Source organism: Fulmarus glacialis, unplaced genomic scaffold, assembly GCF_000690835.1.
Source record: "Fulmarus glacialis isolate BGI_N327 unplaced genomic scaffold, ASM69083v1 scaffold17454, whole genome shotgun sequence".
Classification (NCBI taxonomy): Eukaryota; Metazoa; Chordata; class Aves; order Procellariiformes; family Procellariidae; genus Fulmarus; species Fulmarus glacialis.
This window is the reverse complement of record NW_009207573.1, coordinates 6,489-20,446: the sequence shown is the minus strand read 5'-3', so window position 1 is coordinate 20,446 and position 13,958 is coordinate 6,489. Positions and strand designations below refer to the sequence as shown.

At 41.7% G+C, this 13,958-nt stretch overlaps 1 protein-coding gene across 1 annotated transcript in view; it reads left to right on the top strand.

Moving 5' to 3' along the window:
- Nucleotides 1–613: 613 nt before the first annotated feature.
- The window catches only part of SLC25A43 (solute carrier family 25, member 43), a 17,373-nt gene continuing 4,028 nt past the window's right edge, over nt 614–13,958 (top strand). Inside the window, exons 1-3 of the mRNA XM_009576173.1 lie at nt 614–834; nt 2,779–3,020; nt 4,031–4,203. Coding sequence (XP_009574468.1) covers nt 614–834; nt 2,779–3,020; nt 4,031–4,203 — 636 coding nt within the window. The remainder of the gene's footprint in view (nt 835–2,778; nt 3,021–4,030; nt 4,204–13,958) is intronic.

Sequence of the window (13,958 nt, the reverse complement as noted above, 5' to 3'; positions counted from 1 at the left end):
TCATATGTATTCTTCAAATAATGGAGGGTTGATAGTCTGGTAAATCTCTTCTGCTCAGCCAGATTCCTTTAGAAATGAAGTTACGGTGCTACCTACAAATGTGACTGCGACATCTGTTCTTTGCAACCAATTTATTTTATTAATTTATGCGCTTTCAAGTATTTATATTGTCTGTATCAAAGAAAATAACAACAAAATTATGATTCAAATCTTTTACGCTATTATGCAGCAGTTGTTAACGCAAATTTGATTGGGTTTGAAGTCGATATTTGACATTATTTGTTTTAAGATCTTGCTTTCGATAATACACAGACATTAAATTAAGGTAAATGCTGGAAGGACTGCAGCAGGATCAACTCGGAGCAGTGCTGACTGAGCTCTGCTGACCTGTGCTCTTTCCTAGGATTCCGTTTTGCTGCCAGTATCTTGTAGCCTTTGAAAGGAGTGCCTGACTGTTTGCACGCACCAGCATGTTTTGCCACTTTGAGGGTTGGGTTTCTTTCCTTCTTTTTTTTTATTCAGGTCAGCTATGTGCATGGTATGCACTTGACATTTCCGCCCAGCTGGGCGATGGGTTATTCCAGTTTGTGGGCCGTGCTGGGTGGGGAGAAGCATGGGCTCAGCCCACGCTGGCCAATCCGGCCCGCTGCGGCTCTCGCCCAGGCTGACGCTGCACAGCCCGCTGGGGCTTGTCATTCATCGGGCTGAGCAAGAATCATCCTCCCAGCTCTGTCTGCGCCTTTCAGGAAATGATGGACGGAGCGACCCTGGAATCGGGCGGCTTTGTTGTGTCCTTCTGCTTGTAACGGATGCGGTGGTCAAACAAGGGTTGGGGTAATGGCAGTGGGAAGGCAGAAACAGTGATTTAAATGTAATTTAAAGTTCACAGAAGAGTCAGTGTGTTGCACTGGTATAAACCAGTTGATTTTGAGCAAAATAACTAACTTCATTGTTTATTCAGCTTGAAACAGTGTATTCCCTTTGCAAGACTATAGTTTGTCTCTAGTTTGCACAGGGTGTTCCTTTGAATTACAAGTGGAAGTAGGCTACCAGGAAATTAAATAAAAGCTGCCTACACATATTTCTTGATACATTATTTGAGGATTTTTTAATGTATTTTCTAGTGAAAGAATGGTGTTATATAAAGGCAAGAAACACAAAAATAGAAATGTTTCATGGTAACTTAAGTAAATAGTAATGCTAATTGCAAAGGACCTGGGCTGAGCACAGTCAGCAGCCCCAGGAATGGCAGTGCGGGGGAACTGGCTGGGGAAGGGGGGGTTTAGCGGACTCTGTGCTCCGTCTGCGGTTACTGTGCACAGACTCTGTCTTTCCGTGGCAGTTTTAAATGTTATCTGGGTAGTGCCTAGAGACACCCCACCACCCTCCCCACGCATTTGTGCATGTGCAGGAAAATCAGGCTGTGTTGCTTTAGGGACTGTACAAGACACATAGGAAAAAAAGTTTATGCCCTCTTGCTTCTGCTTGGCCAGTCTTTCTGCTCTGGGCTCTCTCCAGGGGATGAGACAAGTAATTGAAGGGATCTATCATGCAGTAGAAAATACACGCTCGTGAAAAAACATCAACTGAGCAAGCAGTGACTTGTAAGTCTTTGCAAATTATTTTGTTCTGGGCATGGTAACACCGTGTAGTTTAAATGTAAATCTGCTGTTTAGGAGGCTTAGTTTATTAGAATAATAAGTAATTAGAATAATAGGTTTCTTTACCTCCAGCTAAGATTCTCCTCTGCAGTCTTTTTACTTGCTTCTTGCTGCCTCCATGACACTTCTCCCTGATGTAGGAGTGCCCTGCGTACATAGAAAAGTCCTTCTCTGCATCACAAATGCATGAGTTGTAGATTAGCCTTTGAAACTCTGTGCTTCAATTTCAGAATTTCAAATTTAGGCTTAACCTCCTGAGCATAATAGTGCCTGGACATAAGTCTTCTCTAGAGGAGTATCCCTGTGGACCTTTGTGTCCCAACATAAGCAAGAGAGGAAGGTTCAGTTGTTCTCAGAAGGCCTGTGATGATGTTATTTACGTATTTCTTCTTACATGATAACTTTGACTGGGGGGTTGGACCAATGTCTCTAACTGATGATCAGAGAATTTCTTGCAGACATGTTTTAAGTCATGGTAATTTTCATCCTGTAGATGGAAGTATAAATGAGGATTCTGTGGTCAAAAATTACTTTAAAAGTCTTTTGCAAAGCAAACAAGTAAATCGTTTGAACAATTAGTCTCCGTATCTTTGAGGATTTTTTCATTGTTGAATTGGTGCTCTGGATCTCCAGCATGGTACCACAACTCAAGCTATGTGAGCTTAGTCTGTGCTGGGAACCGTGGTACAGATAGAGCTATGGAAGCTGCCTCTAAAAAAGCTCTTGCAGATACTGGAAATATTTTAGCTCAGTAACACTAAAATCAAAGCAAACTGCATTTACAGAATTGTATATTCCAGTCCCTGACTTAGTTGTTAACTATAACTTTTGCATGTCTGCACTTCTGTGCAGCGTGGATTTACTCAAAATCTCTTTGGGCTCTTAGGCGTGTTTTTTGGACTCTGCTCCTGTTTGCCCGTTCACATGTTCTGTTTCACAGAGGTTCTGATGCTTGTGTGGTGTTATATATAATAAGGTCTTGGATGAAATACATGTTAAAGTTTCAACTCCTGCTGTTGAAGGGGCTTGTGGGCCGAAGAACAATAATCTGCCTTATTTTTTCGTGTGTTTTGTTCGTACTGTCATTAATAGTACCTCTTTTATGTGTTGACTCTAGACTTGTTATACTTTTCACGGATGAGTTGGGTCATATTTCCCACTGGAGAGCCATCATGGCAGGAAGTCTGGCTGGCATGGTTGCAACCATCGTGACTTACCCCACTGACGTAATTAAAACACGGCTTATTGTGCAGAACCGACTGGAGCCATCTTACAAAGGAATTCTTCATGCTTTTTACAAAATTTACCATCAAGAAGGACTCCTTGCACTCTACCGTGGCGTTTCACCAGCTATATTAGGTAAAATAATAATGGGGAAAAATCACCTCATTGCACATTGTTTATTACAGCTATGTAGTGCACTCATTAGCTCACTTGATTTCAAAAGCAAATAGTTATGTTCTTCTGTAGCAGGTATGTAGATTTACAAGGCACAACAATACTGATTACTTCTGCTGCAGCTTTATTGCTTCAAATTATGACCAAGTGCATAGCATTTTATGTATGGTTAACTGTTCAACAAAATACTCTTTTCCTTCTTTTATAGGTGATCTAGTTGTGCTCGGATGCAAGATTTCCACCATTTAACTCTTAAAAAACAATATATATACATATATACACATACACAGAGCGTTCCTAATTCCTATCTAGGTGTGAGAGTGTTTCCCTAGCTGTTCAGTGAAACCAGTATTAGCAGTAATATATAACTGATGTGAAAAGTGAAGATTACTGATATTCTCTCTTTACGTGGAATGACTCTTTAATTATTTATTTACTCTCCATAGCTTTTAAAAATGCCATTTAACTTTGAGTCCACTTTTTCACAATATGACATTATAAGAATGCATAATAATAATAATAATGTATAATCCCACTCTAAAATTGATGAGAGCATGAAACAAGCAAAAGAGGACAGAAGTATTGCTCATCAGCTTGACTGAAGAGGCAACTCTGTTTACCTGTACAACTGCTAGTGTTGGGTTGGACTGGAGAAAGAGCTTGTCACAGAAGAGATAACCTGGAGAAAGAGCTAACCTGTCATGAGGCTAAAGCAGTTAATAATTCTGACAACATGCACATTTTGATATGTAATTATATGCCCCTATCAGCACGTCTAGATGCTACAATATAGGCGTTTGGTGGTACACCAGTGACTAAAAAGTAAAGTTCTTCAAAATGCTGATCAGGTTTGAGCAATGTGAGGTGTAAACTGACAGCGGCTCATCCCATCTGTCTAGGTTATCAGATGAGCAGCTCTTTTTTCTTAGTGTACAGCGTGTTGATATAAACCTGTCTGGTTTGCTTTCCAGGTGCTGTCCCATTTTCTGCGGGCTCGTTCTTTGTTTACATCAATCTGGACAAAATCTGGCGAGAACCCATAGTTCATTTCACTCCTCTTCAGAACTTCATAAATGGCTGTGTCGCAGCTGGTGTGGCACAGACACTTTCTTTCCCCTTTGAGACTGTCAAGAGGAAGATGCAGGTACAGAGCATTCGTGTTACTAGGTCTTTGTTAGAGGTGCTTGTTGCGGGAGCTTGGGACAAGACTAGCCAGATGATCATGGATGCCACTTTCTTGCTCTTACCAGTAAGCTACAGAGGCTTTGTTTTATGTTGGTTTGGGTTTGGGTTTTTTTTTGTTTGGGTGGTGTTTTTTTTTTGTTTGGGTTTTTTTTTTTGTTTGGGGTTTTTTGTTTTTTTTTTTTTTTTTAATGTCTGAAAATTACTGTTACAAATGCGTTGTTACACTTTTAAGGTGGGTGCAAGCACTGTTATGGGATATATGTATACTCTCAGACTCTGTGTCTTTAGCTTTATTTCTTTTTCATAGCAATTCCATCAAATTCTCGCAGTTCAGAATTGGCAAATCTTCTGTCAAATACAGGCATTCAGTCCCCTTGGTGGAAGGCAGGATGAATGAGATCCATGTCATTTTCAGAGCCTGTGTGTCTGCCATTTATGCCTGACCTATGTACTGGCAACCACAAGAAATTTGCACAGTTTAATACAGAAGGTATTAAGTCTGAATGGTCAGAATAAGTCTTGTTCTTGTTTCTGACTCTTCTGGTTAACAAGTGACTTCCCAGTTGCTGGTGCTGCTGCTTTCCGGGAGCATAAGCAACACAAGAGTTACTATGTCAAGTTACTATATCATTTTATATTATGTTGCTGCTCCTTTCTCCTGAAAGTTTAGTAATAATGATTAAAAAAAAACCAAACCACAAACCAAAACAACCACCACCCCACAGTTTCCATCTCATTGACGTAATTCATTTGATGATGTCAACTTTTCATTAGAACTTCATCAGTAGAGTGACAGTGAATAGCTGTCATCGTCTGGTGGCTCTCTGCCTGTGGCATATGAGTTTGTTCTTTCAGCCCAGTTCATAGGACTGCAGATTTATGGGAAGCTTTTGTGATCTTATAAAAAAAATAGTCATTTGGTGTGGCAGCATTATGGAGATCCCCTTCCACCTCCTCAAGTGATAGTCTGGTTGATAAGTCACAAGCTAGCAAAAGGTCAGTGAAACTGTGAATTCCCCTCTCCTGCTCCCCAGGTTCCCTTTTTCAGACACAGCTCAGATCCAGTGGCATAGAAACCTTCGTTGCTCTTTCTCCATCTCACAACAGAGGACCTCACCAGGAGAAGTAATGTCTTTTGTTAGACCAGCTCATGTAGCTGATGTGTCCAGAAGTTAGGCTTTAAGCTGAGCCCTTTCATTGGGTATCTCATAAAATGTCTCAGGTGAGAAAGAGATTCTGAGCATGAAAACTTGATCATTTTTTCCAGTCTTATCAGTGGGTCTAAGAAAAGCAGTTACTCCTTACAAGTCCTCTTTTTCTTTATATCCTTAGGCTCACAGCAATACCGTTGCCCTAAAGAATAAAGAAAAGAAAGGCATTTACGGTGCTGTTTCTCTTTTAATATTTTCTGTCAATACATCAGTTACTTGAACATTCAGTTTTCATAATCAGTTCAAAAGTAACTTTCAGTTGTAACTGGTGTGATGGTAAGTTCTGTGTCAAGCTGTGTCTTGACAGGCAAGTAGAGCAGTGGAACAGGCCCATCTTTCATTTTCCTGCCACTAGGCTGTACTCTTTCACCAAAGGGATGCTTAAAACGTCTGATTGGCACTTCTAGAGATAAGAAGGGAACTGGATTTATTGCCTAAGTATGTAGGAAGTGGATATGCTAAAAATACTTTGGACGGAAAAAAGGCTCAACAACAGAGAGGTTTTTTTTCCTCATAGATGTATTGCAACAACTGAATAGTGATTTTCCAAGCTTAGAGAAACACCTCCTGTTCAGTGATTTATTCCAAAGGCATGGGAGAAGGCAAAGGTGTTTCAGAAGAACTAGCTGCCTAGGTGTGAAAGCCCGTAATTTGTTTGGTACTGGAAATGACATAAGTCACAGAGGCTTGTCCAGAAAAGAGACCTGTTGAAAAACCACACCCAAGCTGATACTAAGAGCTCAGTGGAACTCATGTAAGGTCATCCAAGAAGTTTGTTTTTCACAGTTAGCACCAGGGTATGGCCCAGCTTTGCAGGTATCAGCTCTGCTTTGTGCTTACTTGCTGGCCTGTTCAGTTTGCAGGGTGGTGCTTAGAAGAGAGAAATGTCTAGGACCGCACCAGAAAAGGTATCATGCAAAGGGACCTAGAAAGGGGGAGAATAAAGAAGGGGGGAAAAGAGCTTGAGACAGTGTTCTGAAGAGAAACAGGGGAGCAGATACTTCTGATCGCAGTTTTTCTCAGACATCATATTCTGATCAGCCTCCATTCAGTGATTCACCTTTCTAGCTGATAGAAAGAGGGGTGCACCAAAGCCTTCAGCTACCCCCAGGCCTGGTGTGAGTGCTCTGCAGTGCATGTAGGGACATGCTGGCTTTGTTTTGAAGCAATGAACGCTGGTTTCATGTACAAAGAGGAACCCAGCACATTGCGGAGGTCAGGATCAGATTCCTCTTCCTTCCCTTCTGTCCCACTGATCTGACAGATGGAGGTAGTGTATTGCCAAAGAAGACTTTTCCAGTGAACCTATTGGTGATGGGGAACTGGGGAGTTGTAAGGCAGTCTCAGGAGCTTCAAAAACTGAGAAACTAGGACACAAGGCTGTCTTCTCTGATTCTGGGGTGGAGTACAAGCCTGAGACCAGAACATCCAGTTCAGATCTTTACCTGACACGCTAGGCAGACTTGGAAGAGTTAGCTCCATCCATCTCCTCATCTAGACAACACTTGAATTGTTTGCACAGACTAGAAAATGAATTCTGCTATGGGAGGAAGGATAAGGTGTTACTTTTAATCTCGGTTGTAATAATTTTGTTTCATCCTTTCTCATTTTACCTATCTAAATCCTACACTTCTGACGTCGATAGCTTCTGTCACTGACATCTGTAGGAGTAGGAGCTGACTGTCAGTGAACAATTCTTACTGTGTGTTTTGGTGATGACTTATGATGTCAGATTTGCTCTGTAACCATGGCTTCTTCCCCCTCTGCTATTAGAATTATCTTTATCATGTTTACTTTTTTTTTACAAAGATGCTGTGTTTGCTAAATACACTTGAATGTTTTTCTTAAAATAAATGTTAATTAATATGAGTGGGTCTTACTGAATATGTGAGTCCTCTATGTTGTGCTTATCCTAATTTTATTCCTTTGTCTTCCTTTTTTCACTTTGCTCCTGATTGGCATGTTAGAGAATTAAGAGGTACTGTATGCATGTTTCGGCATGGAAATATGGCTTTTGTTGTGCATCTGTAGAAGGGGATTAGTGAAGGAGAGGGTTATTCAAAGGGATGTTCTATATCAATTGCTTTCCTGACTCACTCTTACGCTATATCAGTTTCTGAACAAAAACTTCCTGATCTTTATATCCTTCTGACTGTTATTCTTGGCTTTCCTTCCTTACTTCACAATATTGTGTTCTTTGTTAAATCCAGTATCTAAGCGATATTCAAGTACTGCACTTTCACCTTGCAGACTTGCATACAAGAACACTTCTTTTTCTTTTTCTTTTTTTTTTTTTTTTACCTTAAGCAGGGAAATACCTGCCTATGAATGAGTCTGGGTCTAAGGGAAGCACTGGTAATATGTTTCCACTTCCCCACATCATCTTTTTGCCTATAATGACCTTCATAAGTGCATATTGGACAGACCTCTAGCATTTCAGTAAGGGAAGACGAATTTAGAGCTGTTATATGCCGTACAGAAGATTATTATTAGAATGACACTGATCCCAGGCTATGTGTAGAACTGAAAAACTACAAACATGCAAATGGTCAGCGCAAACCTAATACCCAAGCTTGGCCCTTCCCTCTGTGCACATGACTCAGAGGTAAGCTCAGATACCCCTGGCTGGCACTTCTCAGCCTTCGTTCCAAATTGACCTGTGACTTTGGTAGTGTTGTTAAGCAAAATGCACAAAGATGACCATAAAGTTTCACAGGTACCCCTGTACAGTTACTCCTCACCTGCTTACATGAACAAACTTGGGATGGTTTGCAGAAGCTCAGTCCTGTTCCCATGTTTTCATGGTATAATTTGTTTCAATTTCTGTGACTAAAACTTGTCTGAAACTCTCCTTCGCCAGTAAATGCTACTCAGGTATAGCTTTACCATCCAACCCTTGTAATATAGAACAAGCGTATTTTTAGTATACTGCAGGATCCAGTACATTTTTGGTGTTGACTGCACAGCATCCTCAAGTTGTGAGGACATCTCTCTGGGGAAAGCATTGTTCAGTAGTGATCCTCCTGTTTTAAAATCCAGGCTTTGAATTCCCTCTGCTGTCGTAAACAAACAGGCTTGCTGTTCTTGGTTAGCGTAGACTGTTGCCATGCATCACCCAAGAAGTGGCCTCCTTTCAGTGACAAAAGTGAATCAGTTCGGCCTCAGCTGCCTATGAATCTGCAGTGTGTTTGGGGTTTTTTTGTTGGGTTTTTTTGGTTCTTTGGAACACAAGATGCCCTGCAAGTGTGAGATCTGTTGTAAATGATATAAATGCTATGGGTTCTTAGTAACCTGGAGAAAACTAAGCAGTCATTCCCTTTGTGAGGTAGCCCGTTTAAAGTAAATGCCGTCTTGTGCCCTGTTGGCACATTTCTAGTCTGAAGTCAGTTAAAGGAGATACTGAAGTCTCTCTTTAGAAGTAGTACTGTTATTTAAGTATTTATTTAAAAACAGTCCCCTAACTATGTTCCTTGCATGGTAAAAGTCAGTCTAGCAAGACCCCAGTGGCTGGGTTATAAACAAACCTTTGAAAAAGAAAATGATAAATGTTTGTTAGAAAAGCACCTTCTCGCTGCCAAAATGAGGAGACAGTGTTCCTGCGTTCCTTAAACATGGGTAACTTGCAAAGAGTGCTTTGTCATTGGAGACGGTCACTGGTGCTGACATGGCAGCCTTTAAAAGCTCTGAAGCTGTGGTGTCCCTGCTGTTTGTGAGATCTGTGTTCTTGTCAGCTGGGAATATGAAAGTTATTGGAGTCACGACCCGGTTTAAAAATAAGAAATCCCTTTTGGGTCATGTGGTTCACACGACATCTCAAAAGGGTACGTGCTCTGAGACTTCGTGCAGGGACACCCTTTAATAGTGAATGGCATGAGAGCCTGAGCCTTGAAAATTTTCAGAAGTGGAGCCATTTGACCACACAGAGTGGCAAACTCCATAGTGTGGAAGCAAATAAGGAGCAATATTACTACTTTTAGTCTGATTTCCTGTGGAAGTAAGGCTTAAATGGTTGCTAGCTGTCTGTCCTTGCCCCCAATAACTTTTGATCCTGCTGACCAACTTCGAGTAAACTTGACAGAGGAGTGGAGATTTCAGAGATACTGACTTCCTTTAAGTTTTGTGAAAACAAGTGCACAGATAGAGACAAAATTCCAAAAATATTTCAGCTGAGGGGGAGGCTGCAGTTCTTACTTTTCTTACTTCTCCCTACGATCTCATGCTCCCCTTCTCCTTGTGGTGGGGGTTCAGGCATCAGCCAGCACCCCACGCCCTGGGTGTACTTGAACTTGGGACCAGCCTGGCTCCTCTGATTATTAGCAAATAGGTAATAGACGTCAGATTCCGATTTTGGTAAAATCCCTTCCTTCCTTCTCTTTTTCTCTATGTCTAAATGCTTTGAGCTACCAGCTTTTTTTGTTGTTTCGGTGATGTTGCTATAAAGATATTTTATACCACTTTCTCTGAGGCTGTTGCAGAATAGTGCCCTACTGCTTTGGGAAGTACTTGGTCCAGTAAATGGTTGAGACAATGCCTGAAAAAAGCTACTGAGCGTAACACGGGCTTTGCCTTCTGTAACAGCCTGGATCAGCTTTTGTGCATCTGAACAAACCTCAGAAGCATTTCTCTTAGATCCCCAGACTTCTACAGGAGAGAATCATGAAGACTGACTGCCTGTGACATTGAAACACTGAACAGTGCCAGTGGAAAAACTGGATAAGAGGGAAAAATCATAAATCAGGAATCAGAAGCAGGACTGGGCTGATCTAAGTCAGGTCTGCCTTGTGACAGTTCTTGCTACGTCTAGTGGTCTTTAATCCTGTTCATCCAAGGAGCTGTGGTGTGATAAGTATGTAATACTCACTCTGAGGTTAGCACTGCAGCACAGTGGTCGGCCAAAGAAAACAGGAAAACACACTGTACCCATTTGAAATGCAGGAGGCCTGAGGGAGGGCAGAATCCAATTCTCTCCAAATTATTTTCCCAGATGCTGAGGTGGCCGCCACGCTCCCAGTCCTGGATTTGGTAGTGCCAGCTGAGCATGGCCGCCGGCCTCCTACAGCCTCCACAGCTCTGTGATCAGTGTGGTATGAGCAAGAGCTCTCTAATCTGCTTTGGGGCAAATCAGATGGGTTAACTCAGCCCACCTTTTTAAACTCGGTAAGCTCACCCAGCTGATGGGGCCTGACATGGGTTAGGGCACGCTGCTGTGCGCACACAACTATTATAGCCATAATTTTCAGCAGGGAGACGGTAATTTCTCCAGAGTTATCCCTCACATGAGTACTCATGCATAAGTTGTACAGGAGAGCCTTGTATCCATTTGTCTGTGCTTAGAATGATGTGCCTGTGGCATGTAAGGTGGTTAATTATGCAAAATACTCCATAAACAGGAGCTAAAACTTTGTGGACACTCTCTTCTTTTGTATCTGATTTATTTTTATTTGGTGTAATTCCTTACCTCATCCACATAAGGCCAATGGAAATATGTCCTTTGGAAAGCCCCAATCCCGTAAAACGTTAATTTTCTTCTCAGTTCCTACACAGACAGCAGGAGATGCTGCTTTGCTATTCATTGTGTGAAGTGTGGGACCAAGCTAATCTGCCTAAGGGTTTGCACCATTAAATAAACTAGTGCTAATGTGCATGAAAATGGTGCACCCATTTGTAAGGATTGAGCTGAACTATCGTGAGGCATTCGGAAACCACCCGGAGGTGTCCATGCAAAGGGTTTGTACTGCCTTGAGAAAAAAGACCTCTATATTCCATATCAAAGATTTCTTCATACTGCAGGTGTTAAAAGCAGGGAAAGCTTAGGTCCAGTAGCAAAGGAGGGATTCTGCAACAAGCCGTGAAGCCTCAGGGTACAACAGGCCTGGCAATAATGTATTTAAAGCTAAGTGTCAAACTTGAGCAAGCAGTAAACTGTTTTGCTCATTCGGTTTCAGAAAGGTGAGGTGATTTGGCCCCAGTTCAGGTTACAGAGGAAAGGACAACGTGTTCCTAGAGTGCAGGAAGCTGGAGGTCAGCTGCTCTGCTGTGCTGCTCTGGAACCGATTGCCTCCTGCTAGCTTGTCATCGTTTACCTTCCTACATGCCTGAATGCCTTTGGTGGACTTCAGCCAGAGGAAAGTCAGAATTACCAAACCACTGACACAGAAAAGACAATGACTACCGAGTAAGGCTGCCCTCCAGGAGAAAGGATTGATTAGCCCAAGAGAATGCATGCTTTTTCTCCCAATATTAATACTTATTTACATTTTAATTCTTTCTTATTTGCATGGATTTAAATACTCTTTAAAGCATTCAGCCTTCTCTTGAGTGAAATTTCTGTTGACTGTAGTGGCCTTAGCTTGAATGACAACTGCCATCTTTGTCCTTCAGTTTCCTTTGGACTACAGTTACGCTTGCCCGTTGCATGTGTTCTTACTGACCCAGACTGCAAAGACGACTTATTTTAGCTTCCAGATTAAGAGTGGGAACTCTTGAGCTGTGTTGTAAAGTGCCTTCCTGTGCTTTTTTTTTTTTTTAATTGATCAGAAGTGTAGGACACCTGAATCTGTTGAAAATATATAAATAACAAGCAATTTTACTATATCTACCATCAGGATAGCAAACCACCTATGGCAGCTATTCACTGTTAGTTGATCTTTCATACTCTATGCCAACAGTACTGCGTACTCAAAAAATAAATAAATAGCAAATCTTTGTACCAACAAACTTTATGAACAGAGAAGGGGGGAAAAACGTGCATGAATTGAGAGGGAAGTATTTCCAAATAGTCTCTGATACATGTAAATTCAGATGGTTGCAAACAAAAGTGTCCTAAAGCGCAAGTGGGCATTTTGTATCTGCACAGCTCTGGGCACAGGCTCAAGTGGCCTAACCACCGCGCCTGCCATTTCCCGACCCGGTGGTCTCTGCTTGGTCCCCGTGTGGCTGCTGTGAGCCTTGGAAAGATTCAAGTGATTGATCTTTTGATGGGCACGGTTCCCACTGCAGCTGCGGTGAACTACATCCATCCTTCAAGCCTAAGAGGAAGAGAGGAGGAGGAGAGGGGCTGGGGGAGGTTATTGGAGGGGAAATCTTTATAAGGGACTGTGAGATTAGTTCTCAAAATGGGACTATGTTGTTCTGGCAGTCACCTTGTGATGCAGACAATGGGAGAGAGGGTGTCTGAAGAGTCTTCAGGTAATAATTGACTTTAACCATTAACTTGAGTTTTGTCATGACACTTCACCCTTTTTTAAATGTTTTGTTTATATAAAAAGTGAGTGCAGGCAGTTTGGGGTTTTTTTCTTATACACCTCTCTCTCTCTTTGGTGTAGATTGTTGAAATAGAACAGAGTGCTAACTTAGGGGATGTATCACTTAGTAGACTTGGTGGCCTCTGGATACTAAAAGACTCTGTGAAAGAGCAGATGGAGGCAATTCTGCCTTTGATGTGCTTTAATCATTTAGAGAACCTATCGTCCATCAGAGGTAAAAAGATTAGCAACTTAGTCCTGCTACTACTGTGACTAACAACTTGGCATTCTTATCAGCGCAGTGAGCTGTACTGTATCTCCAGCCTTCTGCAGTATGAGACAGCCGTAACTGGGGGGGAAGGAAGTCTTTAAAAATGTTCATAACAAACAGGTTTCCATGCAGCAGCCCGTAGTGTCAAGGGGTGTCGAAAGAAAGGAATTCAAGCTGCTTTGAGGTGTATGGCATGAAACATCTCTTTCATAAACCTGAGCTTTTTGGTATGAGATTAGCTGTTTGATTTGTACGTGATAGTAGGGTTCTGCAAAAAAGGTAGAGAAACTAGTTTGATCTGTTTGGTTACTTCCATTTTCTCGCTCTGGTGCCATAGGGCGGTTGTGAGGATTGCAGTGTTGTAGACATGCCTAGATGATGCAGAACCACCCAAAACCCACAGCTATTTTTTTGATTAAAAACAGCACCAAATGAAATGCCTTCCTAATTTTTTTTTCTTTTATTAATATATTTTAATTTTGTTTAGCTGTTTCCAGAATACAGAAGTTGTAACTACACGCTGATACAGTTTTTAGTTTTCCTTTTGCAGTAGGTCATTCTGAGATTCTGTGGACAATTCTTATTTAAATACTGTGTCTAGGGTCCTAGAAACATACTGCTCCTGTAAAGCAGAAAGACTGGCAAAGCACACTTCACCCCACAGACTGAAATCTTGAAAATGGCTGTAACTGTGGTGAATGTTACTATAAATAAGCTTTCAGTAAATCTCTTAAGAGCTCAATGTCTGCGGGCAAATTAGAAATCTGGGGGTTTGACTTACCTGTTCCTTTTTAACTGTCTTCTGGATGTGTTTACTGGGTGCAGAATCTTCATGAAACCTGCAGTGTGCTTGTCGCCCGTCTTGGTGTTGTAGGCAGGAGTACTGTAATCAAAACCCTTTGATATGTGCCTTTGCAGTGGATACAGTAACGAAGGGGATTAAGTCAAACTCATGCAGTTAATTCTGGCAGGTCATGCCCTGCCTACC